We start from the raw sequence: 25,520 nt of genomic DNA, 5'->3' as shown, positions 1-25,520 counted from the left end.
GGACGGCCCCCACCCCCAGCCCGAAGCCTAACTGCCTTTCATGCTGCCTGAACCAGCCTTCTAGAACCTTCCCAGTCCAGTTCTGCTCAGTGTTAGTCTCCACCTTCAGGAAACCTTGAGGAAACCCTGTAGACATCTTAACCTCTGATCTTCCTCTGCTTGTTCAATCACCTATGATCCTTGCCCTTCTATGTTAGGGGGGGCGTTCACATGGGAAACCCACTCTTTGCCCTGGGAGGTAGCAGTGTGCCCTGGCATCCTAGAGATGGAGCTATGGGGAATAAGGGTACTGAAGGCTGGTTAGTGCCTCTTCATGACCTCTGAGGCCCCAGCCCAGAGAGAGCACTTGGTTCTCTATGGGGATGGCCAGACTCACCACATTTACTTCTGGTTTTCACTGAGACACCACCTCCAGGAAGCCCTCCTGGACTGTCCCCCTCATGAACTGTCTCCCTCCCTCATGGTGACAACTGAACCCAGGGACTTGTACATACGAGGTAAGTGCTCTACCATGGAGCCATGTCCCCAGCAGGCCAGAGTCATATCTACCCTGTCACTGAGCTCTTCTTGGCTTTTGCTACCAGTGCCAGCCCCTACCCCAACCCTAAGACGTACAAGGGCAGGGCTCCATCTATTGGCCGTGTTGGAGCCTGTGCTGATAGGTGACTGCCGGGAACAGCAAAGCTAGTTCCCTGTGCCAGGCTCTGTTTCCTTGATGAATGGAAGGATCCAGTGTCTTCTGGCCCAGACCGAGCACTGGGAGGCATCTTCTTCATGCCCAAGCCTGCCCCAGGCCCTTCCTGGGAGGGTTTGCCCCTGCCTGCCCACCCTGCCATTACCTGGCCAGATGATGGCTTCCAGCAGGGTGACCCGTCTGGCCAGGAGCTCCAGCTGGGCCTGCTGTTGCAGGAAGCTCTGTAAGCTAGGAGCCTGATGGGAGATTGAGAAGAGCGGACGTGCGAGTCTGGCCTCTAAGGGCTGGGCCGGGAGCCAAGGGGACGGAGGCAGAGAGATGCTGGTGGGCGTCGGGGCAGGGGTCTGGACCAGTGTCCACCAGACCTCAGTGAGGTGGGGAGAGGGTGTGCCTAGCTCCTCAGGTAGCCAGGCGGATGGGAACTTGGAGGGTGAATGCCAGGCTACGGATCTGGCTCCCTTGAGCCCTGACAGGGAGCTTCAGGACACATTAGAACTACAATGCTCGCTGTGGGATGGATACCTGGGCTCAGGAAGGCCGGTCCTGGGAGAGCCTCCAGAAGTTTATGGGGAAGCTGGTCGGAACTGGCAAGTGGCCTGTTACCCAGAGTTCTCTGGGTCCTGAGTCTGCCTCTGTCACCCACAGTTCCCTGCACTTTGGGGATCTAGCTGCATTGTTCATGACTTGAAAGACCAAGTAGTCTACATCCTTTATCCATAATCCTGTGGGCTTGGGCTCTGACTGTATGACCCACGATCCCAGTATGGCTAGAGTCTGGCTGTTACCCACAATCCCTCACTGATCAAGAGTCTGGTCTTTCTTTCTTTCTTTCTTTCTTTCTTTCTTTCTTTCTTTCTTTCTTTCTTTCTTTCTCTCTCTCTCTCTCTCTCTCTCTCTCTCTCTCTCTCTCTCTCTCTCTTTCTTTCTTGTTTTGTTTTTCAAGACAGGGTTTCTCTGTGTAACAATGGCCTTGGCTGTCCTAGAACTCACTTTGTAGACCAGGCTAGCCTTGAACTCACAGAGATTCTCCTGCCTCTGATTCTCAAGTGCTGGAATCAAAAGCATAAGCCACCCACCACATGTGGCTTAGGAGTCTGGTTTCATTGCCCATGACTTCTTGCAAATCTCATACTCTGTTGTCTCCAAGCTCCTGAAGTCCTATAAACTACATCACCCACGCTACCTAGAGAGAGGCACAAGGATGATTCCAGGAGCAGGACCTTCCCCTGTGGAGAGGGGAAGGGTGGGGTAGCCTCTATAGCCTATGCTTCTTCAGCCTCAGAACTGGACTCAGGCCAGTTACACCCCAGGAGGGTTTGGGGGAGGCTGGTAAGCAGGGGCTGGGCTGGCTGGCCGTCTGTCTGTCTCTACTCACCATAGAGCCCAATCATTGTTTCCAAGATTAAAACCCTCTCAGCTAAAATCTTCAAAGCCTCGCGTAGTTGGTGCAACCCCTCCCCCTGTGGAGAAAGAGACAGATGCAGCCGTGACGGGGGGTCAGGAGGGGACCCCGCAAAGCTTGCCAGTGGCCCCTGCCCCACCCAGGACAAGCACCTGTAACCCTGAACCACCTACCACAGCCCAGGACCCACGGACAGCCAAACAAGACGGAGAGGGATGGGAGGGAGGCAAGGCAGGAGGAAGCGACCCCTGGAGACCCCCTCAGAAAGTTCCATTTGATCCCAACTGGCTGCAAGTTGCGCCACTCCGGAGAGCATTCCTCTGCTTGCCCCAGAGCCTGCCACCCATTTTGTTCCCAAGGCCTTGTGGAGCCAGCTTGACCTCTCACCTCCATTCCCCATCCTCTGCACAGTTCGGTGACATCCCTGGGCCACCGGTACTCTGGGAGCCCTCTGTCTCTGTCTGTCTGTCTGTCTGTCTGTCTGTCTTTCTCTCCCTCTCCCTCCCTCTCTCTTCCTCTCTCTATCTCTCCTCATTTTAAATTCTTATCTTTGAAATCTCTCTCTTCACTCACATTCTTCAGATTGACTTTTTCTTTAAGTCCTCACGTTCGCCTCACCCTAACTAACTCTATCGGGGCGATCAAGCTAGTGACCGTTCACGCCAGAGTGAGTAGTAAGTGAAAATCAAACCTCTTGAATGGCATTGTTGAAGATGGGGCTGGCCGGCCGAGCTGAGGCTCCAGCTTGGTCCCCTCCAGCGGGGGAGACTGTTCCCCTCTCGGCCAGCGCCAGCCCCCCATTCTGATACACCTTGGGGAGAGCCCTCAGCCCAGCCCCTCCCAGTGTGTTCCCAGGGGTGTGGCAGTGGGTCCACCAAGCTCCTTCTCTAAGACCCCCCAGCCACCGGGGTCCCGACTCCCCAAAAGCAGGGGCTCACTTAGAGAGCGCTCTTGGGTGCCCGCCCCCCAGTCTGTTCTCTCCCTCCCGAGCACAGGGTGCATGGTCTCACCCAGCACTTCATGTCCCCTCTCTAAACAACTTCCAGAATGTGAGTGTTTCCCGGCAGAGCACCAGGACGGCCAAACTATCCCAGGCCGGCCAGCATCTAGAAGAGTCTCTCGGCATTTAGTATAGGGTGACTGAAGGGATGCACAGTATGCACACATCTCCTTGTGTGTGTGTATGCACATGTGTGTGCATATATATGCCCATGAGGACTCATACAGAGGCCAGAGGAGAATGTCTTCCTCTTCGCTCTCCATTGTATTTCAGATTTTGATTATGTGTGTGTGTGTGTGTGTGTGTGTGTGTGTGTGTGTGTGTGTGTGATCATGCCATAGTGTACGTGCTGAGGTCATAGGTCAACTTGTGGTCCTAGCATGTGTGTGGACATCAGAGAACAAATTAAATGAAGCAGTTCTTTCCTCGCATCACGTGAGCCCCAGAGATGAAGCGCAGGCCTCCTTCAGTCTTGTGGCAGGCACCTTCACCCCAGAGCCCCCGCAGGCCCTCCGTCTTATTTTGGTTTCTACCTTCATTTTTGAGGCAGGGTCTCACGGTGAACCCAGTGTGTGCCGTTTCAGCTAGTCTGGCTCCACCTGTTTCCAGTTCCCAACGCTGGGGTTACAGGCATTCGTGCCATGCCCGACTTCTGTGTGGGTGCCAGGGATCGGGGTTCAGGTCCTCTTGTTTGTGCAGCAAGTGCTCTTACCCACTGAGCCATCCTCCCCACCCCCTTTTCATGTGACATGTGTGTGTGTGTGGTGTGTGTATGCATATATGGACACCGTGTTCACATTTGTGTGCACACTCGTGTGTGCACGTGTCTGGAGGCCAGAAGCTGACATCAGAGGTTTTTCCCCACCTGTTTATTGAGGCAGGAACTCTCCACTGAACCCAGAGTTTGCTCTGGTAATTCTGTTCCTGCCTTCCAAGCTCTGGAATTAGGGGTGGGCTTTGAAGCCCACCCAGCATTTATGTGGATCCTGGGAATCCAAACTGGGTCCTCACGCTTGCTGTCTCTCCAGATCCTGCTCCTTCCTCCCCTCCTTGCCTTCTGTTTTCTTTGAGATATGTCACTCTGTAGCCCAGGTTAACCTCAAACTCACAACAGTTCTCTCTCTCTCTCTCTTTTTAATTTTAAGACAGGGTTTCTCCATGTAGCTTTGGAGCCTGTCCTGGAACTCGCTCTGTAGATCAGGCTGGCCCCGAACTCAAGAGATCTGCCTGCCTCTGCCTCCCAAATGCTGGGATGCAGTTCTGTTTTCTTTGAGATATAATGTCAACTCTATAGCCCAGGTTAGCCCCAAAATCACACCAGTTCTGTTTCAAACTCCCATGGCCTGGAATTCCAGACATGAGCCCCTACACCTGGCTTACCATCCAACCCTTTGAAGCGGTTCCCCATAAGAATATCTAAGCAACTAAGAGGACTTCAATGCGTCCATTATGAGTTTGTTCATTCCCTGGGGCTATTCTTTATGTTCCAGCTGTCCTGTCAATATCATAAAAGATTGAGCTCTTCATGGGTCACTGAACTGCCATTTCAGCCTGGGGTACTGGGGTACTAGGTCACATGCCAAAGTAATCCCTCTTTGAGTATCATGGAGCAGGATGTGAAAATGGATGATCCTGGGGCTGGGAAGATAGTTCAATGGTAAGAGCACTTACCAAGAACGAGGACCTGAATTTAGAGCCCCAGATTCACATAAAAAAAACCACCCAAATGCCCACAACCTCAGCGCTGGGCAGGTACAGAGAAAGGGGGTTGTTGGATGCTAGCCTAGCTGAAAAATAATGAGCTCACAAAGGAATAGGGCAGAGAATGATACATGGGCACACACAACCACACACTTGTATACACACGCACGTGCACACACACACACACACTGCACACACACACTGCACATACACACACACACTGTTTGCCTTGCTGCCTGTCCATGCTCCCACTTACAGCCCCTGGTCTCTGATCAGGATGCCCACGGCCTTCTCGACTCCTTTTCTGTTTCCAATCCATCCTCCATATTGGCATTCAGAGACATACTTTGCAAACAAAAACCTGACCACACCATTCCCTCTCACTCTTTAATTAAAAAAAAAAATCTTATTTGTTTCTGAGATCCTTGAGTATCCCACTCTGTAATCCAGGTTTGCCTTGAACTTGTGGCCATCCTCCTGCCTCAGCCAGCTGAATGCTGGGATTACAAAGTGAACCACCATGCCTGGCTTTCAGTTTAGAAATACTTAAACAAATGCCCCAGGGTCCACCAAAGTTCGAATTCTTTAACAGGACCTCCTAAGGTTTGAACGCCTCTAGCCTCTGTCTCGCTTCCTGCCTGTCACACTGCTGCTCCAAGTACCGGCAACTCCGTGAACATCCCAGGCTCACTCTGACCCCAGGCCCTTTGCATACCCTGGCCCTGCTTCTCTGTCTGAATACCCCGTGACTGGTTATGTTCCTGTCATCACCAATGCACTACAGCCCCAACACAGCTAAATTCCTTTTGTCCTGTGGCTGCTGACACAGTGTGTTTGCCCCAGCCCATGGTGACTTCTGGGGACTGACTCTGCAAAGCATCTCTCTGCACTGCCCAGCCCTCAGCAGTAGTGGGCTCCCTAGCCCCTCTGGGGATTTAGATGACTTTGCCCATTTCACTTCTGGCCCCACTTTGCCACCAGCGCGCTCTGAAGAGCTGGGCCTCAGTTTCCCTATCTGAATAAGGGCTTCCCTCTTAACTAGGTGGAGTCACTCAGGCCAGTCAGCCCCTGCAGTACATGACTGTGGCCACCTGGTGACACTACTGAGCTACAGCTAAACTTGGTAAGCAGCTCTGAAAGCTGCACGACCCCTAGGGGGCGCTGGTAGGTGAGGTGCGTCTGTAGGTGTCCACAGGATGTTTCCACTGTACCAGGAATCCCTACCTACCTCCAACCGAGCTGGTCCCTCAGCCCAGAAGCCTCATGCATCTCCAGCCCAGCGAAGCCTCTCCCAGGCAGCAAGCAGGGGCAGAAATGCAGGTAGTAAAAAGAGGAAGGTGGGCAGGTGGGGGTCCTGCTACCTCTTGGGGGCCCCTCCCCTGGGTGGTCCTGGGTTCAAGGTCTCTCCTGGGGTGGCCCAAGGCTCCCCATGCAGGGATAGGGACTGCACAGCCTGGCTCTGTTGTGACCTGGTTTTTCCTATACCTTCTGGGATGGGTGAAAAAACCCAGGGTCTCTGGGAGAGTGAGGGGAGGCTGAGGGTTGCTCCCAGGGGTCTCCCTGCCGGGTCCACATCCACACTGTCAAAGGTCAGGGACCACAGGGAGTGGAAGAGTGAGTTGGAGAGCGGGGAAGCAAGCGTCTTGGAGAGGTAGCAGGGCCCCTGGAAGTCATGGGATACACGGAGGTGCACTCATGCGGGATGAGGACTACCACGGCTGTATCCATCACTGACTCCATGACAAACAGTGAAGACATGGATCGTGGCCGGTGCTGGCCACACCCTCACCAACGGCTCTCAGGACCGACAGGAAGGCAGGATGCCACTTTCTAAAGAGTACTCAGGCTCTCTCTTGTGGGGATGTTTACTGGAACCCTACCTATTTTCCACTCACGCCAGCAACGGTTGCCAGGTGTGGGATCATGTGGGGGCATGGCTCATTCTAGGCTCTTGCGTCTTTGGGCAGAGTAGATTCTCAGGCCCCAGATCTGTTCATTAGTTATCTCCAATGACCTTGAAGGTTCCCAGGACCTCACATGCATCTCGAGATTTCTGAGTGTGTCAGTTCCTAGGTTTCTCTTCCCATTTACTCACTGTCTGCTATGCATGTGACAGTTTCTAGACCTTCCTTTCTATTGTTTACAGTTGGCTTTGTAGCTGGTAGTATCTAGCTCACCTCAACTCATTTTCCGTGGTTCTCTGTGCATATGACAGTTTCTAGGCTTCCCTTGTGGACTGCTTGAAGTGTGATAGTACCTAGTACATACAGATCTTTTGGGGACAACAGAGTTGGCTCTCCTGCCCTCATTAACCATGTCCATATACATAAGGGTTTCAAGGTTCGGCTTCCCAAGCTTCCTGGGGTCTCTATGTGTATGTTGGTTTCTAGGTCCCCAGCCCTTTATTCTATGGACCCCCTGTGCTTCCCTTCTTTGTTTCCTGACTTTCCTAAGGTCCCTTTTCTGCTTGGGGTAGATGCTGTCTTCACAGGCCCTTTCCTTCTGTAGACAATAGGACAAAGCCAAAACTTTGCAGGAGGGACCCTGGAAGCGGAGTTGCAGTCTGGGTCACCTAAACGGCCCAGCAGGAACAGGCAGAGTCGTCTTGGCTTGGAAAGGCTACGGAGGGTAAGTGGGTGAGGACAGAGGCAGAGACAGAGACAGAGCGTGTGTGGGGGGGGTCTGCTGGGAGGGCTGGCCCTGCCTAGCGGGGAGTGCCAGGAGACGAATGGAGCAGGGCTCCTGTACTAGGACACCCTCAATCCCAGCATCTACTGGTGAGAGGATTCTTTCCTGAGCACCCAGGGGATGGGAGGCAGGGGGAGGGAGGGGGAGACAGAGGGAGGGGGAGGGAAGGGGGAGATAAGGGAGGTCGGGGGATGGGGAGACAGAGAGAGGCAGGGGAGGGCAGGGAGAGGCAGGGGAGAGCAGGGAAGGCAGGTGGGGGCAGGGGAGGGCAGAGGAGGGCAGAGGAGGCAGATGGAGGCAGGGGAAGGTAGGAGGAGTCGGGGAGAGGCAGGGGAGGCAGGGGGAGGGCAGGGGGAGGGCAGGGAAGGCAGGGGAGGCAGGGGAGGCAGGTGCAGGGCTGCAGCTCACCCAGTGGCTCTTCTCTCCAGGGTCTCCTTTGGGGCCAGGTTCTCCCTGAAAGGAGAGTCAGAAGTAAGGGTGGGGGTGGGGGTGGGGGCGGCGTGAGGGAGAAAAACTCACCACTCTGAGTGATGGCGGTGGTGGAGCAGCTGTCCAGCGTAAGTGAGACGCTGGGTTTGATCCTGGGGGCAGGGAGATTTCTCCCAGGGAAGAAACAACAGGTTGGTAGAACTGAGCACAGATTTCCATAACTTCCATCACATAGGAGACAGAGTTTGGAAACACCCAATGCTTTGTCGTGAAATCACAGAAAATCCAGGCCTTAAGCTAAAGAACACACGCCAGGGCTAGGACCAAGAACAAACCCAAAATGGATTTTCTGTGATGAAGCTCAATTCCTGAAAGAGTGAAGTGAGGTCTGTAATCTAGCTGTCTTGGGGCACTCAGCACTTCTCAAGCAAATAACAGAACAGAGTTCCTCAGACATTACCTCTCTCGTCCAATTAAGCATATGGAAGTCGATAGCTATATGAAAAAACAGGAATGTGATGCACATTTAAGAGAAAAACCAGTCAACAGAAGCAGATCCGTAGCTAACTAGGTGCTGTAAGTAGGAGACAAGGCATTTAAAATGCCCATGACAAGGGCTAGAGAGGTGGCTCGGAGGTAAAGAGCACTCCTTGCTCTTGCAGAGGACCTGGGTTCAATTCCCAGCATCCACATGGTGGCTCACAACCAATCTGTAACTCCAGTCCCAGGGGATCTAACACCCTCTTCTGACCTCTGCAGGCAGCAGGCATGCATGTGGTGCACAAACACATTCATACACATAAAATGAAATCTAAAAAATTAATAAAATGTCTATGACAAATATTTTGGACCATCAAGATGATTCGGTGAAACTGAGCAAGCCAGAGAGCCTTGGTGGTTCAATTCCTGGAACCCACAGTGGAAGGAGAGAGATGACTTCTAAAATCTGTCCTGTTCCACACATGCCCCCCACCCCATCAAACACACACATAATAGTAAATAAAATAAAAAATTTAAATTTAAAAAAATTTAAAGATTAAGAAATTTTTTTAAAGAGTATGGTGGCATGCACTACCACACCACTGCCTGGCAGGAAAATTTATTTTTATTTTTTATTTATTTATTTATTTATTTATTTATTTATTTATTTATTTATTTATTTATGTTTTTCGAGACAGGGTTTCTCTGTGTAGCTTTGCACCTTTCCTGGAACTCACTTGGTAGCCCAGGCTGGCCTCAAACTCACAGAGATCCGCCTGGCTCTGCCTCCCAAGTGCTGGGATTAAAGGCGTGCGCCACCACCGCCTGGCCAGGAAAATTTATTTTTAAATAAATAATTAAATGCTTGAGCATGTCCCAGGGAAACCAAGCCAGTAGGTTGTCCTCCTCCATGTCTCTGCTTTACTTCCAGCCATGAGCTCACACCCCGGCTTCCCTCAGTGCCGGATTGTAACCTGTAAGCCAAATGAACTTTCTCTTCCCCAGGCTGCTTTTGGTGATGATGTGTATCGCAGCCACAGAAAGCTAACTAGGACAGACAGAAATCTGGACCTACAGAAAAGTATAGTATTAGAAATGATACATGATCAGCAAATTTAGAACTACAGTCATCCCTCTGTATTCATGTGGAATTCATTCTCCTGTGGGTACCAAAATCCACAGGTGTTCAAATCCCCCAATAAAAGGCTTAGTCTTTGTATGTAACCTGTAGGTGTACAGAGAAGAGTTCATCTGCCTCTAGCTTCTTTATGATGCCAATGTAAATTCTCTGTAACAGTTGTTACTGTACTGCTTAAGAATGAATAAGAACTGAGCCTGATGGCACAGGTGTGGAATCCTTGCTACTCAAGGGCTGAAGCAGGAAGATTACAAGCTCTTGAACCTGGGCCTGTATAAGCAATTTAGTCAGACCCTGTCTCAAATGGGGGAGTGGGGGGGGTGCAGAGATGGCTCAGTGGTTAAGAGCACTTGCTACACTTCCAGAGGTCCGGAGTTCAGGCCTCAGTACCCATGTTGGGTGGCTCACAACTACCTGTACCCCCATCTCCAGGACACATGACACCCTCTTCTGACCTCCAAGGATCCCCCCACCACCAATGGGATACACTCACACACAGATACAGAAAAATAAAAATAAATCTTAATAAAAAAGATGGTTAGGGATGTAATACAGTGATAAGAGTGCTTCCGTAGCATGGGCAAGGCTCTGGATTTGATCCCCAGTAACCAGAAAAAAAAAAAAAACGAACAATGATTTTAAAAATCCGTACATGGTCAATATGGGCTCAGGAATTATTTTTTGTTGTTTTATTTTTGGTAATATTTTCAAACCATAATTTTTCAAACTATGGCTGCAGAGTGTGCAGCGTTTAAATTTTTTTTTTTTTCTTTTCTTTTCAAGACAGGGTTTCTCTGTGTAGCCTTGGCTGTCCTGGAACTCACTCTGTAGACCAGGCTGGCCTCAAACTCACAGAGATGTGCCTGCTCTGCCTCCTGAGTGCTGGGATTAAATGCATGCACCACCACTGCCTGGCTATCTTTTATTTTTTTAATGCCAGCTGACTTTAAAGTGATGATGATGATGTCTGAGGATGTAGCTTCCTGATAGATTACTTGCTAACAAAGCTGCTAAGTGCCCTGGGTCAGTTCTCAGCTCTCTCCAAACAAGTGTTGTGGGGTGTTATAGTAAATGCAGGAGCAGAATACAGAGCAGCGACAGCACAGGGGAGGATGGAATGGAACACACGTTCAATGCACCTACACGAGTCTGTGACACACACACACACTCACAACTGCTTTAACACCGACGCATGTGTTAATCATGTAACGTGAGGAAGGAAGGACAATGTTGTTCTCAGCAACTGTGAAAAAAACCCCAACAGAAATAGGGATTGCAAAAAAGGGGGGATTGCTAAAAAGCTATCAGTGGGCGCAATGGACCCCAAAGTGCTCTATCCTGAGGAAGGTGAGTGAGGACGTGGCTCAGAAGCAGAGCGATAACTACAGAAGAAGGCAAGAAAAGGAACAGGGAAAAGAGCAGATAAACAGACACCAACTGCAGATGGTTGACTTAAACAGAACCCCGTTGATAATTATGCAGATGATGAAAATATCAATGAACTAAACGGCAGACTCTGGAAAACGCAAGACTCGTGTTATTTACAAGAGATGTGCTTTAAATACACTGGCACCAACAGACACAGACAGCAAGCATTACAGCATTGGTGTGGTTCCTCTAAGAGCCAACAAAGCAGAATCCAAGATGAGTGTTCTAGAGAGATGAATATTCATTCCACAAAGGCAAAGGCAGCGTTGAAATCCTGAACATGTATCTGCTTAATAACAAAGATTCAAAACACATAAAGCAAAAATTGGCTACATTAAAGGGAGAAAAGGACGAATCTACATTAAGAATGAAAAAGAGAAATATAAGCTGGGCAGTGGTGGCACACATCTTTAATCCCAGCACTCAGGGGCCAGAGGCAGGAGGATCTCTATGAGTTTGAGGCCAGCCTGGTCTACAGAGATCCAGGACAGTCAGAGCTACACAGAGAAACCCTGTCTCAAAAAACTAAAAAAGAAAACACCACCACCACCACCACCACCACCACCACCACCACCACCACCACCACCACCACCACCACCACCAAAGAGAAAGATAGAGTCAAAGAGACAGAGGCATGTAGAGAAAGAAATGGATACAGAGCCACAGCCAGACAGGTTGAAAGGATGGATCATGGGTCCTAGCAATGAAGGGGAGCTTTTCTGAGTCACACAGAGGGTCGGATGCTCCAGGTTCAGGAACCTAGAATGATGGGATCCTGGAGGGGTGGGTAGGGGGTAGATTGCATCACTTACCTGCAACCCCATTAGCCCTTGGGGGCCAGGTTCCCCAGGCAGTCCCTATGTAAGAGGAGGGAACAGAATTAAGTTAGCTGGTGAGAGCTACCATCTCGGACCCCTGGGACTCCCCAGAATCCCCCACGTAAGGTCATCGGTATACTCACCCTCTCACCCTTCTCTCCCGGGTGGCCAGAGCTTCCTTTGGGTCCAGAAGGGCCTGGGGTCCCCTGAACAACAAGACAGGGCCTCAGCCTTGTGCTGGGGTAGGTAGGACTGGAGTTGGGGATAAAGGAAATGGGGAGGGAGCCCCAGCTTGGCCCAGGCCTCATCGTATGCCCAGCACACAGCAGCAGGCAGGTCAGACGTCCCCACCCCATGTGCAGGCTGCAGCCTGAAGAATCCCCCTTTTCACCGCCTCAAGGGATAATGATGCTTCTTGTTGGGTGAATTGAGTTAAGAAGATTTATGGAAAGCACTTTGCATATCAAAGTACTTACTGAATGGACGGATGAACAGATGGGTGAATGGAGTTACGCATGGGTGGTAGAACTTGGATAATGACTTACCATGTGTCCAGGACTCCCAGGGGCACCCGCGGGGCCAGGAAGTCCAGGAGGACCTGAGCAAAACAGAGTGTCTTCAGGAACGGAATGGACCTCGAGGCTGAGCAGTTCCCCACCCGCTGTCTCCTTCCTAATGGCCACAGCTCAGTGCTGCTGCTTCCCATCAACCCCTACCCTTACCCCAGGCTGGACTCAACTTACCCATGGGCCCTGGGGGGCCCGGAGGGCCTGGGGGCCCCGTCGGTCCCTGGGGCCAGTGGCTGCCAGTCTCGGTGAAGGTATTAGACAGAAATGGATCTCCTGGCAAGGGGAAGAGAGTGAGTGAGTGGAGCTGGGGGAGAGGAACAGTCACCGCCTGCCGCCTCTGCCGCCTTGGCTCTGGCTGCCCTATGGGACAGCCTGCGGCACAGACAGGGGCACCGGTCTCTGCTGCCAGGTACAGAGGAAGGGGACCCTGGCTCTCACCCTGCCACAGCCTAGCTGGTCACCCGGTACTGTCCCTTGCCGATGAGCACCAGAGTGAAAGCAGCCTTTCACCAACTGTCTACCGTGTTTCAGGCGGCTCTGCACTGAGGATCATGGGGGCTCCCCTGGGGGGGGCACTGTGGTCATCGGCACAGTACAAACAAGGACACTGAGGCCAGGAGCAAAACCAAGAAGGATGAGACAGAATAAACGATGAGGTGAGAGAATGAATAAGGAATGGTACCCAGTCACTCACCAAGGATGGGAGCCGGGCAGTGGTGGCGCACACCTTTAATCCCAGCACTCAGGAGGCAGAGGCAGGCGGATCTCTGTGAGTTGGAGGCCAGCCTGGGCTACACAGAGAAACCCTGTCTTAAAAAAATATAAATAAGAACAATGCGGTTGAGGCTGAAATTGCCACTGAGCTGTCCGACCGCTCCAACCTCTGGCAGCGTGTGGGTGGGTCAGGCCCGGCTGCCCGCAGGAGATGCCTGGGATCCATGCTGGTGCTCGGCTGGGGGAGGGGGCCGGAGCCACCCTGAGCAGCAGGACCAGGGCTGTGGCCTTGGGAGCTCAGAGCGCACGTCTTGAGTTAGACGTTGAGCTCTCCGGCACTCTGAGCACTGGACTGCAGCCAGCTCTGACGCACGGGGAGGGCCTAATGCCAGGTGTTTCTGAGCGTGTGGCATGAAACCCCTCTCCCTCTCCCCAGGGTGTGGACGTGGCACGTGACCTTCCTTTGTGATTGGCAGCACCTGCTGAACAACAGGGTGACAGGTGAGCAAGCCCGGCCCACGATGTCACATGATAGATGTCACATGATAGATGGTAATAGGTACCAGGGTTATGGCTACTTCGGTTACCCTGCCTCAACCCACTGGGACCCCAGGGAGGACTTACCATGCAGGGAGATATGGGCATGGGGTGGCCCAGCAGGGGCTGGAGGGCCTGGGGGCCCAGGAGGGCCGGGAGGGCCGGGAGGGCCCATCTCTCCAGGAATGCCTGCAGCTCCGGTCTGGCCAGGGCGTCCTGGGGGTCCCTGTGGACCTGCGGTTAAGAACAGGGATTGGTGGGCACAGGGTGGGCAGGGACAAGGAAGTCTGGGGCAGTGGGTTCCAAAGGCTCCGAAGTGCATAGGCCTGTCCTCCTTGGCCATCTGTGTCAGGGAAGAACACAGCATCGTGCCCTCTAGCTCAGCCAAGCAGTTCTGGGCTTCCTTCTATAGGGCTCCCAGACCTCCCAGTGTCCTCCACAGAACCTGGTCAGAGGGGTCAGGGACTGTTGTTTCTCATTGGCCTAGCTATCCCCCATCCCGGAGGCAAAGACTGGGCTGGTCCCACCCAGTGCCCAGCTCAGGGTCTGCTGAAGGGCCTGAGTCAAGTGGACCAAGACAGTTTCACAGCCCAGGCATGAACGGGCACCACTGCAGGGCTGGCGAGCCACGGCCCGGTAAGTGGACCAGGCCTGTCCACCTCGACTATGCCACTGAAAGCATCCTCTGAGTCCCCTGGCAGGAGGCATGCCTAAAGAAGCTGAAGAGAGCCAGCTGTGGGGCGCACGCCTTTAATCCTACCACTTGGGAAGCCGAGAAAGGTGGACCTCCATGAGTTCAAATCCAGCCTGGTCTACCTAACAAGCCCCAGGCCAGCCAAAGCTGCATAGGGAGACCCCATCTCAAACAATGAAAGCAACAACAACAACAACAACAACAAACAAACAAACAAAGAAAATCCAACCAACCAACCAATACAACACAATACAAAAAAGAAGCTTGGGAGGCAGCCCCGTGGGCACGTACCTGGTGGGCCTCTCATCCTCACTGAGCCCTGGCTGTCAGAGTCTCCCTTGGGGCCAGTGGGCCCAGGCAGCTCCCAAGGATCAACTCTGTCTGCAGAGTAAAGAACATGAACTTGGCAGCTCTGGGGTTGCATTTGACCCTCACCCGAGCTGGTCCCTCAGACAGCCCTGACTATCCTGAGGTAGTTGTGCGCCCCTCCCGTTCCCACTGGCTCCTAGTAAACCCTGGAGCAGTTAAGCAGGCATCAGCACCCCTGCTGGGCCTGGGAGGGAAGATCCCAGACCCCCCTCCTGAATTGGAACTGTCTGCTGCCCAGACTCCAGTGCTCAGGAGTCCCCAGGTACTTCCAGTCAGGTCCACTGGAGAGCTGGGAGGACAAAGACCGTCCCTGAGGGGTCAGATGGGGCATTTCTTCCACTTGAACTATCACATGGGGGGATGTACCCTGCTTTGCCTCTTACCCTGCAGGTCTCCATCTCCAGGGCTGCCCTGGGTAGCTGGGGATCCCCAAAGCAGGGCAGAGTCCTCAGGGGGAGCTGGGATCGAGGACACTGTCTGCTCTGTGACACTCAGAACAGCCACCTGTGGAGGAAGACAGAGATGGGCAGGCGCTGGGAACTCACTAGGGTAGTCCAGCCTTGGCCTTGGGGGTCAGGAGGCCCAAGAAGCCGGCAGAGTGGAGACCTTGGGCTCAAAGGGGCCCAGAATGTCATTACAAGTGTCACCATTGATCATATGCACCGTGAAACAGTCATTCCCAATGCCCCTGCCACCCAAGTTGAGTTCCGTGATCATGGGGTCTGCTGGCCATAAGAGTATGCTGCTTCTGTTAAAGTTCCACAGCGGGTTGGGAGGAGCTGTGTGTGTGTGTGTGTGTGTGTGTGTGTGTGTGTGTGAGAGAGAGAGAGAGAGAGAGAGAGAGAGAGAGAGAGAGAGTGCATGCATGCAGAAGACTGGCCTACTGCCTCCCGCACGCCAAGTAAGTGCTGCAGCACTGAGATTTTGCAGGGGAAACTGGGAGGGCCTGACACCCCACACCCACATTAGGGCAAAGAAGAAGGTTCTGCAGGTATGCCAAGCTCCTGACCCAGGGTCAGGAAAAGACGGTGGTCTGTCCTCACAGCGGAGGGTCTGTAATTATGTAACTGCCCCTTCTCCTTCAGGAATCTGGCTTCCAGATTTCCCTATGACAGTTAACACTTTATTAAACTTCCTCACATCTGATCAGGACAAGTTCCCAGAGGAGGGTTATAGCAGAGCAAGAAGACAGTGTGTGTCTACGCATGTCCGGAAACCCTGGAAGAAAAAGATGACTAAAAAGTGGTAGCTGCCGGGTGGTGGTGGCGCACACCTTTAATACCAGCACTGGGAGGCAGAGGCAGGCAGATCTCTGTGAGTTTGAGGCCAGCCTGGTCTACAGAGCGAGTTCCATGACAGCCAGGGCTACACAGAGAAACCGGTCCCGAAAAACAAAACGAAAAAAGTGGTAGCTTAGAGCCAGTGAGATGGCCCAGCAGGTAAAAGTTCCTACAGCCAACCCTACTAACCTAAGTTCAATTCCAGGGACCCACAGAGTAGCAGAAAAGAACACCCCAAAGTGTCCTCTGACACACACACACACACACACACACACTACAGCACTCTCACATGCCCACCATACACAAAGAAATACATTTTTTTAAAAAGGTGGCAGCTTATGGCTGTAATCCCAATTACTAAGAGGGTAGAGACAGGAAGATCTAGAGTTCAAGACCAGCCTGCACTACACAGCAATACACCTGTGGTGGTTTGAAGGAAAATGGGCCCACAAACGGAGTGGCACTATTAGGAGGTGTGGCTTTGTTGGAGTGGGTGTGGTCTTGTTGGAGGAAGTGTGTCTCTGTGGAGGGGACTTCGAGGTCTCATATATGCTCAAGATAGCGCCCAGTGTTTTAGAGCACTTCCTGTTGCCCGTGAGTCAAGATGTAAGAACTCTCAGCTCCTGCTCCAGCACCATCTCTGCCTGCACGCCGCCATGCTCCCTGCCATGATGATAATGGACTGAACCTCTGAAACTGTAGGCCGCTTCCTCAATGAAATGTTCTCTTTATAAGAGTTGCTGTGGCCGTGGCGTCTCTTCACAGCAATAGAACCCTAATTAAGACTACCAGTTAAAAAGGAAAGAAAGGGGAAAAAGAACAGGTGGTCTTTTAGTGCACTGGTGAAGGGCGTGACTAGCTTGTACAAAGCCCTGGGCTTGATCCTAGTCCCACATAAACCACATAAATAGTGCACCACATAAATAGTGCACACCTGCAATCCTAGCACAGAGCAGGTGCGGCAGGAGGTCATCCTCAGCTCTGCAGCCAGCTTGAAGCCAGCCTGGGATAGGTGAGACCCTCTCTCAAAAGAAGAGAGGGGGCTGGTGAGGGGACTCTGAGTAAAGGTCCTGCCGCTGAACTTGGTGACCTGAGGAGTTTGGTTCCTAACACCCACGGGCTGGATGGAGAGAACCCCGCATACATACAATAAACAAATGGATGAACAAACACATGATTTAAAAAGATAGGTAGACCTCTGAGTAGGAGGCCAGTGTAGTCTATATAGTGAGTTCCCGGCCAGTCAGGGCTACATGGTGAGATCCTGTCTCAAAAGCTCTCCGTTTTCTCTCTGGAACACAGGGAGTCTCTGCAAACGGTTTTCTGGATTTCTGATTTTTCCTGACCCTACGTTCAGGATCGTGTTTAACTGTCTTATTTTGTAACCTTCGAACACTTTTTATCTTGAGATAGCGTGAGATGTGTAACGGGCATTTTCATTTATGTATAACGGTAAGGAGGGGCAGGATAAGGGACAAAGATGAGGGCCAGGCAGGGTCTGTCATTGTGCTGGGGGATGTGTTATCTGCCTGAAGCTGGGCCTCATGGGAGGGGGTTTTACAGCCTCCTGGAGGGACGGCGCACCGGGCTGTAGGGACAGGCACCGGGCTGTAGGGACGGGCACCGGGCTGTAGGGACGGGCACCGGGCTGTAGGGACGGGCACCGGGCTGTAGGGAGGGCACCGGGCTGTAGGGAGGGCACACCGGGCTGTAGGGAGGGCGCACCGGGCTGTAGGGAGGGCGCACCGGGCTGTAGGGAGGGCGCACCGGGCTGTAGGGACGGCGCACCGGGCTGTAGGGACGGGCACCGGGCTGTAGGGACCGGCACCGGGCTGTAAGGACGGGCACTGGGCTGTAGGGAGGGCGCACCGGGCTGTAGGGAGGGCGCACCGGGCTGTGGGGAGGGCACACCGGGCTGTGGGGAGGCCGCACCGGGCTGTAGGGACGGCGCACCGGGCTGTAGGGAGGGCACACCGGGCTGTAGGGAGGGCACACCGGGCTGTAGGGAGGGCACCGGGCTGTAGGGAGGGCACACCGGGCTGTAGGGACGGCGCACCGGGCTGTAGGGAGGGCACACCGGGCTGTAGGGAGGGCACCAGGCTGTAGGGACGGCGCACCGGGCTGTAGGGAGGGCACACCGGGCTGTAGGGAGGCGCACCGGGCTGTGGGCTGTGCGGCAGCTTCATAGGGACAGCAACTGAGGAGCAGAGGACAAAGAGCTGGATGGACATCAGGCAGGGGATGGGCCATGCCTGTGGAAAGCAGTCTACCCGAGCACGGAAGCTCAGAGGATGGGCATGGGGGTGCAGGAAGGAGTGGGGGAGGCAAGGTCTCCAAGGCCCAGGACAAGAGGGGAGCTGCTCACCCACCTTGGCCTCCAGCGCCTTCAGCCTCTCGGTCAGCTCAGACACTCTGCTGCAGTTGAGACAACCTGTGGGAAGGGGGAAGGCTGAGGCTAAGGCTAGAACTCCTAGGTCCCCTTAGAGTCCTCACCCTTGGGGGAGACAGGTACTAATGACCCTAATCTGTGGGGAGCAGTGACTCTGCAGCCCAGGTGGGCATCACCCCTCGGGGTTCCTTCCATTCCAGAGCCTCCAGAGAGGACCCTTCCTCCCATTGCAGGCTCCGGGGCCCTGGTTCTGACCGTCTCAGGTCTCAGCATCCAAACGCCAACTCCAGAAGCCACAGGCAGGAAACTCTGTTGTTTCCTACCCGGCAGGGGTGGAGCCTGGGCCCACCCGCTCTGGGGACCAACAGACCACAGTTGGGATGCTACTGGCCTCACAGGTACCATTGTCTGGCTGTATCACAGAACCACACTCCAGCTTTTCTGACTTATTATTATTTTTTTTTTTAATGAGGCGTGTGAAAACTGCCGGCCCTGGTCCTCACTGTAGCCCTGTGTGTGACACAAATGACACACTGGAGGCAACTGAGTTTGTGACAAGGTGCAGTGAGTGCCCAGCACAATAACCCACACAGCTCAGAGGAGCCAGGGCTGCCCACTCCTGGCTATGGCACCCTGGGCAGGGTAAGGCTTCGGTGGACTCTCGGTTTTCTTACTCCTAAGAGTGGTGTTGTGGGCAGCTGTGAGGTTTGAAAGCATCTGGCTGAAGCCTCTGGGTCCCCAGTACAGAGAGGAAACAGGGGTGTTGGGCTGGAAGTACAAAAACCCAGGGGTGACAGGTCTCAGCGTGACTCCCCTCCGGGTACGTCCTCGGCCTTGAGGCTCTCTGTCCAGGGGCTGAGGTAAAGACGTGTTACCCTTCATCCTCTACTTCTGGACCCAGATGACTTCCAGGGACAATTGCCGCACACTGCCCTGGGTCCACCCTCGATCTCCTCCAGTCCGGAGATGCCCCAGGCTGCCCCAGGACCCACCTGAGAATGCTGTGGGCCGCACTGCCATCCGCCGCATGGTGCTTCCTGGCCATGTGGGCTCCGGGAAGCCAGGGGAGCCTGCGATGGAGGGAAGTGGGCTAAGGGTCTGCTGACCTGAGCCAGCCCTGCCCCGCCAGACAGCCGTGTGTGCTGGCGCCCTAACGGGGATCTCTGCTTCCCTTAATGCACAGAGAAGCACAGAGAGGTGGGGTAACTTCCCTGGGTCACACAGCAATAAGGAGGCAGGACTAAAGGAGGCTGACTCCTCGATGGGCTGGTGGGAGGGGCCGGCCACCTGTGGGGGCCACACATAAGCTGAAGGCTTCCCCAGTGAGCCCAGCCAATGGCAGAGCCAAGGGACAAGCTTAGCTCCTCTACCTACTGATCTGTGGGATCTGTCCTCTCTGACCTACAACACTAAGGCCTCTGTTCTTATCTGGCAAGGCCAGGAGAGGGTGACATGTGCACAGGTCTTCTGTACATAGACAGGGCTCAGGTACACAGTAGATACTCAATAAATGATTGAGCTTGCTCTCCATACCCCACTTAGTGAGAAAAGACCAAAGTGATATGTTCAAATGAAAGCCAGGGAGAGGCTGGCTGCCTGTTCCAGGAGTCTGCCCCCTCTGCACCCAGAAGGATTATCCAGCCTGGCTGCTCTGGTTTCATGGGCCTGGTTTTCCACACAGCTGGAGGGACCGGCCGGCCAAGCCAAGGACGGAAGGCGCAGCTGGAGGGCCTCTCCAGCCAACAGTGGTAACTGCCCTCCTCAGCCCCCTGCGCCTGCCTTTTAAGGCCATGAAGTGTCATCCTGGGGGGGAGACAAGACCCAAATAAGGCACCAGCCTGGCTGCTTGGACATGGGCTGTGGGTTGAGGCAGGGAGTGAGAGGCGCCGCTGGCAATCCAAACCAGACGGGTCTCTCTGGCCAGCCCCCGGCAGGGAGGCTGCCTGGCCCTGCTCCGGGTCCCAGTGTGCACATGGGATTTTTGCTCAGGCTGGGCAATTTCTTAAGAGTCCCAGGGACCTGTAACTTGCTCAGGTACGGGGGTAAGAACCTCGTACAGGATACAGGAGTGGGGGCTTGCAGCCCAGGACAGTGGCCAAGATGGGGGTGCCGGAGGAGAGTAGATTCCACCGTGAAGCAGGCCAGTGCATTGCATGGCTCAGCACAGTTCTAGAAGAGACAGCCACAGCAGTTGCACGCGCGCGCGCACACACACACACACACACACACACACACACACACACACACACACAGCCCTGCACATCCCAGGCACCCCCACATGTCTTGTTTTGGTTTTACCACTGCAAAATGGGACCATATGGTTCTAACAGATGGGAAGCAGGCATCCTCCTCAGGTCCCCTCCCTGCTTTCCTCTGGGGGAACCCAAGGCAGAGGGATGACGTGACTTACTCATGGTCCTCCCTCAGGTCTTCAGGGAAGCCAAGCAGAGCTGAGGACAGGGTGGGACTCTGCAGCTCTACCCGGCAGGAAAGGCCGGCGTCCAGCAGGAGACAAACCCTGTTGCAGTCCTTTAGCTTTTTTGTCCCAGGTGAGAGTGTAAAATGCCACCTTTTTATTCTTTGCAAAATACTGATCCAAAGCAGCACCAGTCTGTCTTTTAATCCCCCCCCTTTTTTTTTTAGGGCGGGGAGTTTTTTTTTTTTTTTTTTTTTTTTTTTGAGACAGGGTTTCTCTGTGTAGCTTTGTGCCTCTCCTGGAACTCACTTGGTAGCCCAGGCTGGCCTCGAACTCACAGAGATCCGCCTGCCTCTGCCTCCCGAGTGCTGGGATTAAAGGTGTGTGCCGCCACCACCGCCCGGCAGGGCGGGGAGTTTTGTCTCATAGAGCCCAGGCTGACCTAGCACTCACTGTGTGGTCAAGGATGAGTTTGAATTTGTGATCCTCCTGCCTCCGCCTCACACGTATCATGATCACAGGTGTGTGCCACCATGCCTAGCTCCCAGGTGTCGTGATCACAGGTATTACCATGCCTAGCATCAGTTCTTGATTTTAGAGAAGGGTCTCCTATGTAGCCCAGGCTGGCCTCAAACTTACAATCCCCCTGCCTCAGCCTCCCTAGCATTAGTATTAGAGGTGTGCACCACCATAGCTAGCCTCTTCTCCCCTTTTTGCCCACAGCACTCTGTGTGTGCATACCCTCAAAGATGTACTGACTGGAGCAGTTCCCCAGATGACCACCGCTTGTCTGTCCCTTGACTCCAGCTCCTGCCCACCAGGACAAGGACCTCGTCTGTCTTGTACCTGCCAAGGAACGTCCTGGGAGCCCTGCAGGACTGCAAGCACCGTGATAAGACCTTTGTCTGTGAGCACACTCCTACCTCGGGCTAGCAAAGAGTAAACTCCAGCAAGCACAAACCAATACTGCAGGTGATGGACGCAGCTGCGCCGAGGACCAGCACCCGGGGTGTCCCTGAGTGACTGACCAGCGGACCTGCGGCTGGAAATCATGTTTCCAAACAGTTTGGTTTGGGACATTTGGCCAAGAGCCATAAAGAACCAGAACCATGAACAGAGGGGCTGGGGAGACGGCTCCATTGATGAAGTGCCGTGTGCAAGCGTGAGGACCTGATTCAGTCCTTAGCACCCGTGTGAAAGCTGTGTGTGGTAGTACACACCTGATCCCAGCGCTGGGGGGTGGAGATAGGAAGGAGGAGGATCCCTAAGGCTTACACGCCAGCCAGGCTAGCTGAATCAGTGAGCTGCAGGGCCAGAGGCAGACCCTGTCTCAAAAGAAAAGGAGAGAGAGAGAGCGCGAGGAAGACACCCAACATCAAGCTCCAGCCTCCATATTTATACATATGTGCTTGCCCACACACGTGTACACAATATACACACACACATGCACATGTACACACATGCTTACACACTTGTACACACACGTACACAATTTATACACATATCCACATATATGTACACACATACATACATGCATACATATATATGCATACACATACATACATGTATATACATATATACATGTGTATATATGCATGTATACACACATATGTACATGCACACACATACCTGGAGCAGCAGTACAGACAGAGTAGCTTAAAGTGATTGTGAGTTTCAATTAGCAAAGGACGTTTAGTTGGACATGGTGGCACACACCCGAAACCCCAACACTTGGGAGGCAGAGGCAGGTGGGTCTCTGTGAGTTCAAGGCCGGCCTGGTCTAGAGAGAGACTTGATCTCAGAAATGTTTAGGTGAGGCTGGAGAGACTGGCTCGGTAGTTAAGAGCACTCACTATTCTTTCAGAGGACTCCAGTTCGGTTCCCAGCACCCACATCGTTTGGCTTACAACCTCCTGTAACTCCAGCTCCAGGGATCTAACACCATTTTCTGGTCTCTTTGGATACCTGCATTCACATGTGCAAATGTGCACACAGGTGTACACACACACACACACACACACACACACACACAGATTATAAAATTTGTTTTTAAAAAGGTGTTTTGGAGCTGGAGAGATGCTCAGTGGCTAAGAGCATTTGTTCTTGCATTGGACCCAGGTTCAGTTCCCAGCACCCACATGATGGCTCACAACCATCTGTGACTCCAGCTCCAGGAAATCTGGTGCACATGCACACATGTGTGTGTGTGGGACCCATAAAAATAAGTAAATCTAAAAAAAAAGTTTGAGTATAAGCTAGGGGTGTGGTTAGTTCAGTGACGGGCTGCTGGCCTAGCTCAGGCCCTGGGACCCATCCCTAGTGTGGTAGTTTGAATGTGTTAGGCCCCCATAATCTCATAGGGAGTGGCACTATTAGGAGGTGTGGCCTTGTTAGAGGAAGTGTGTCACTGTGGGGACAGGCTTTGAGGTTTCCTATGCTCAGGATAGTCCCAGTGTCTCAGTCGACTTCCTATTGCCTGCAAGATGTAGAACTCTCAGCTACTACCCCAGCACCATGTCTGCCTGCACGCTGCCATGCTCCCCACCATGATGACAATGGGCTGAACCTCTGAATCTGTAAGTGAGCCACTCCAGTGAAATGGTTTCATTTATAAGAGTTGCTGTGGTCCTGGTGTCTCTTCACAGCAATGAAAACCCTACCTAAGCCAGGCAGTGGTGGCGCACGCCTTTAATCCCAGCACTCGGGAAGCAGAGGCAGACGGATCTCTGTGAGTTCGAGGCCAGCCTGGTCTCCAAAGCGAGTTCCAGGAAAGTCACAAAGCTACACAGAGAAACCCTGTCTTGAAAAAACAAAACAAAACAAAACAAAAAAAATAAAAAATAAAAAAAGGAAAAGAAACCCTAACTAAGACACCCAGCTACAAAGCAGAGAAAAAAAAATTTAAGGAAACCATAAAACTCAAAAAGGACTAGAAAATATTGTTTTCATTCAGGATTCACAGAAATCAGGCAAACCTCCCAAAGTTCTGATAAACAGATAAAAATGCTTTTGGAGACATGGCCCACTGTAAGAGGGCCTTTAATGTTCACAGCTTAGTAAAGACGCTGTGGGCTGGGGCATGGCCTGCTGTGGTTAAGACATTCCATCCCTCCCATTGATGTTTGCCCAGAGACTCTAAAGCAGGCTCACGGTTGAGGTCCGTTTTTATTGTGTCTTACAAAGGCCCTGAAGGCTGGCCCTCACAGGTTCCACTGACTCTGGGCCACTTCCCACTATCTAGGAGGTCCCCAGCTGTCTACATGGAGACCTCCCCTGCCCCAATTCCTACACCTATGGTTTCTATGTCACCTCCTCCAGGAAGTCCCCCTAAACAGACCAGGTCACCCACCAATGCCAAAGCCCTGCTGGCGTGCTCATCGCTCAGTGTGCAGACTCCTACAAGGCTGGTGTGCTCCGCAGGTTCTAGCCCTGTGTCCCCCAAAGCTGCCTCCCTTCCTGTGCCAAGTGTCCTTCCATTGACCAGGGCACAGAGGAGCACCAAGGCCCAGGGGGCAGGGCCAAGGTGGGCTGGGTTCCGAGCCTTCCCCAAACTGGAAATGAGGATGGAAGCATTTTGGGGGTGTGTCTCTGGGCTCCCTCAACTCTGTGAGTTTTCCTTCTAAAGAGCAGAGCGGGGAGGGGGGGCTTGTTCACATCCAACCCCCCAGGCCCATGTGGCGTCGTGACCACACCGACCACATGGCTCCAGCCTTCCTCGCTAGGTCATGTCTCCTGTGTGAATTTACTTTGTAAATGTAAATATTTGCGGATGACCAGCCAGTGGCCTAAGCCAGGGCTTAGGATCAGAGCTGGGGCTCTCAGCTCTAAGAACCCTCCAGCCCAACGAGGGGGGCCTCTGGGAAAGCTTGCTGTGTTCCTGGCCTGTTCAGGGTGGGCAGGCTTCGTTCCATTTTTACGTGCTCACTTTGCGCCGGGCGCATCCCAGGCACTGGAGCTGAAGGAGCCATGTTGGCAGGGCGCCAGCTTAGTTAGCCCTCCCTGGGAGCACCAAGGTGGCCACAGGCAGACAAGCTGGCCACTGCAAGGCCACAGGGCAGGGAGGCCAGTGGAGCGCAGGGCAAAGGGTGTGTGCGCGTGAAGGTGGGTGTCACGGGAATGTGGGAGGACAGTGCCCTGGTGGACTAGCGTGGAGCTGGGATTGGCTGAGCCTTCTGGACAGGAATGGGAGAGGATGGGTGGTGGCCATGGGCGGGATAGTCAGCCTCCAGAACTCGGAGCCCATAAAGCAGAGGCTTGGCTCTGTACCGGGCACCTGGCTGGCACAGACAGACAGACGTGGGATGTACCCAGCCCTCCCAAGAGAGTGGAGAAGCTGAGGGGCCCTGGAAGGGTGTGGCCTCAACCTGTCTCACATCTGCTCTGAGGCTTTGGGTTTGTGCATTCCTTTTTTTTTTTTTTTTTTAGAGCCTGTCCTGGATCTCGCACTGTAGACCAAGCTGGCCTCAAACTCACAGAGATCCGTCTGCCTCTGCCTCCCGAGTGCTGGGATGAAAGGTGTGCACCACCACTGCCTGACTCCGGGCTGTGCGTTCTCAAGCAATGTCCATCTCTGGTACCCACCATGGAGGACAGGGGCTGTGGGGGTCCCAGGTAGGGCAGAGAAATACATATCGGAAGGCAGTGAACCAAGGAAGAGAAGCCACGTGTCTCTAGGGAACCCATGGACGGAGGAGGGTGAGCCCCGGTTTCTCCATCTGGGGGTGCTAAGACCAGCCTCACAGAACTCTGCCCTTACTCCAGAGCCAACCCGACC

The 25,520-nt window shown here is 53.4% G+C and overlaps 1 protein-coding gene across 9 annotated transcripts in view; it reads right to left on the bottom strand.

Annotated features, from left to right (window-relative positions):
• The window catches only part of Emid1 (EMI domain containing 1), a 39,792-nt gene that overhangs the window by 2,581 nt on the left and 11,691 nt on the right, over positions 1 to 25,520 (bottom strand). For 4 of the 9 annotated variants that reach the window (XM_037208104.1, XM_037208103.1, XM_028870615.2 and 1 more), the window contains exons 4-14: positions 19,323 to 19,400; positions 18,311 to 18,372; positions 15,045 to 15,165; positions 14,584 to 14,673; positions 13,686 to 13,832; positions 12,522 to 12,620; positions 12,324 to 12,376; positions 11,922 to 11,984; positions 11,773 to 11,817; positions 7,894 to 7,938; positions 2,070 to 2,154 (exon numbers count right to left, since the gene is read on the bottom strand). In XM_037208104.1, coding sequence (XP_037063999.1) covers positions 2,070 to 2,154; positions 7,894 to 7,938; positions 11,773 to 11,817; positions 11,922 to 11,984; positions 12,324 to 12,376; positions 12,522 to 12,620; positions 13,686 to 13,832; positions 14,584 to 14,673; positions 15,045 to 15,165; positions 18,311 to 18,372; positions 19,323 to 19,400 — 888 coding nt within the window. Of the gene's footprint in view, positions 1 to 839; positions 931 to 2,069; positions 2,155 to 7,893; positions 7,939 to 11,772; positions 11,818 to 11,921; positions 11,985 to 12,323; positions 12,377 to 12,521; positions 12,621 to 13,685; positions 13,833 to 14,583; positions 14,674 to 15,044; positions 15,166 to 18,310; positions 18,373 to 19,322; positions 19,401 to 25,520 lie in introns of those variants that run through there. The other 5 variants (XR_005092062.1, XM_037208106.1, XM_028870614.2 and 2 more) reach the window with 4 other exon arrangements.

Source organism: Peromyscus leucopus, chromosome 7 (genome assembly GCF_004664715.2).
Source record: "Peromyscus leucopus breed LL Stock chromosome 7, UCI_PerLeu_2.1, whole genome shotgun sequence".
Classification (NCBI taxonomy): Eukaryota; Metazoa; Chordata; class Mammalia; order Rodentia; family Cricetidae; genus Peromyscus; species Peromyscus leucopus.
This window is presented reverse-complemented; position numbering and strand designations above follow the sequence as displayed.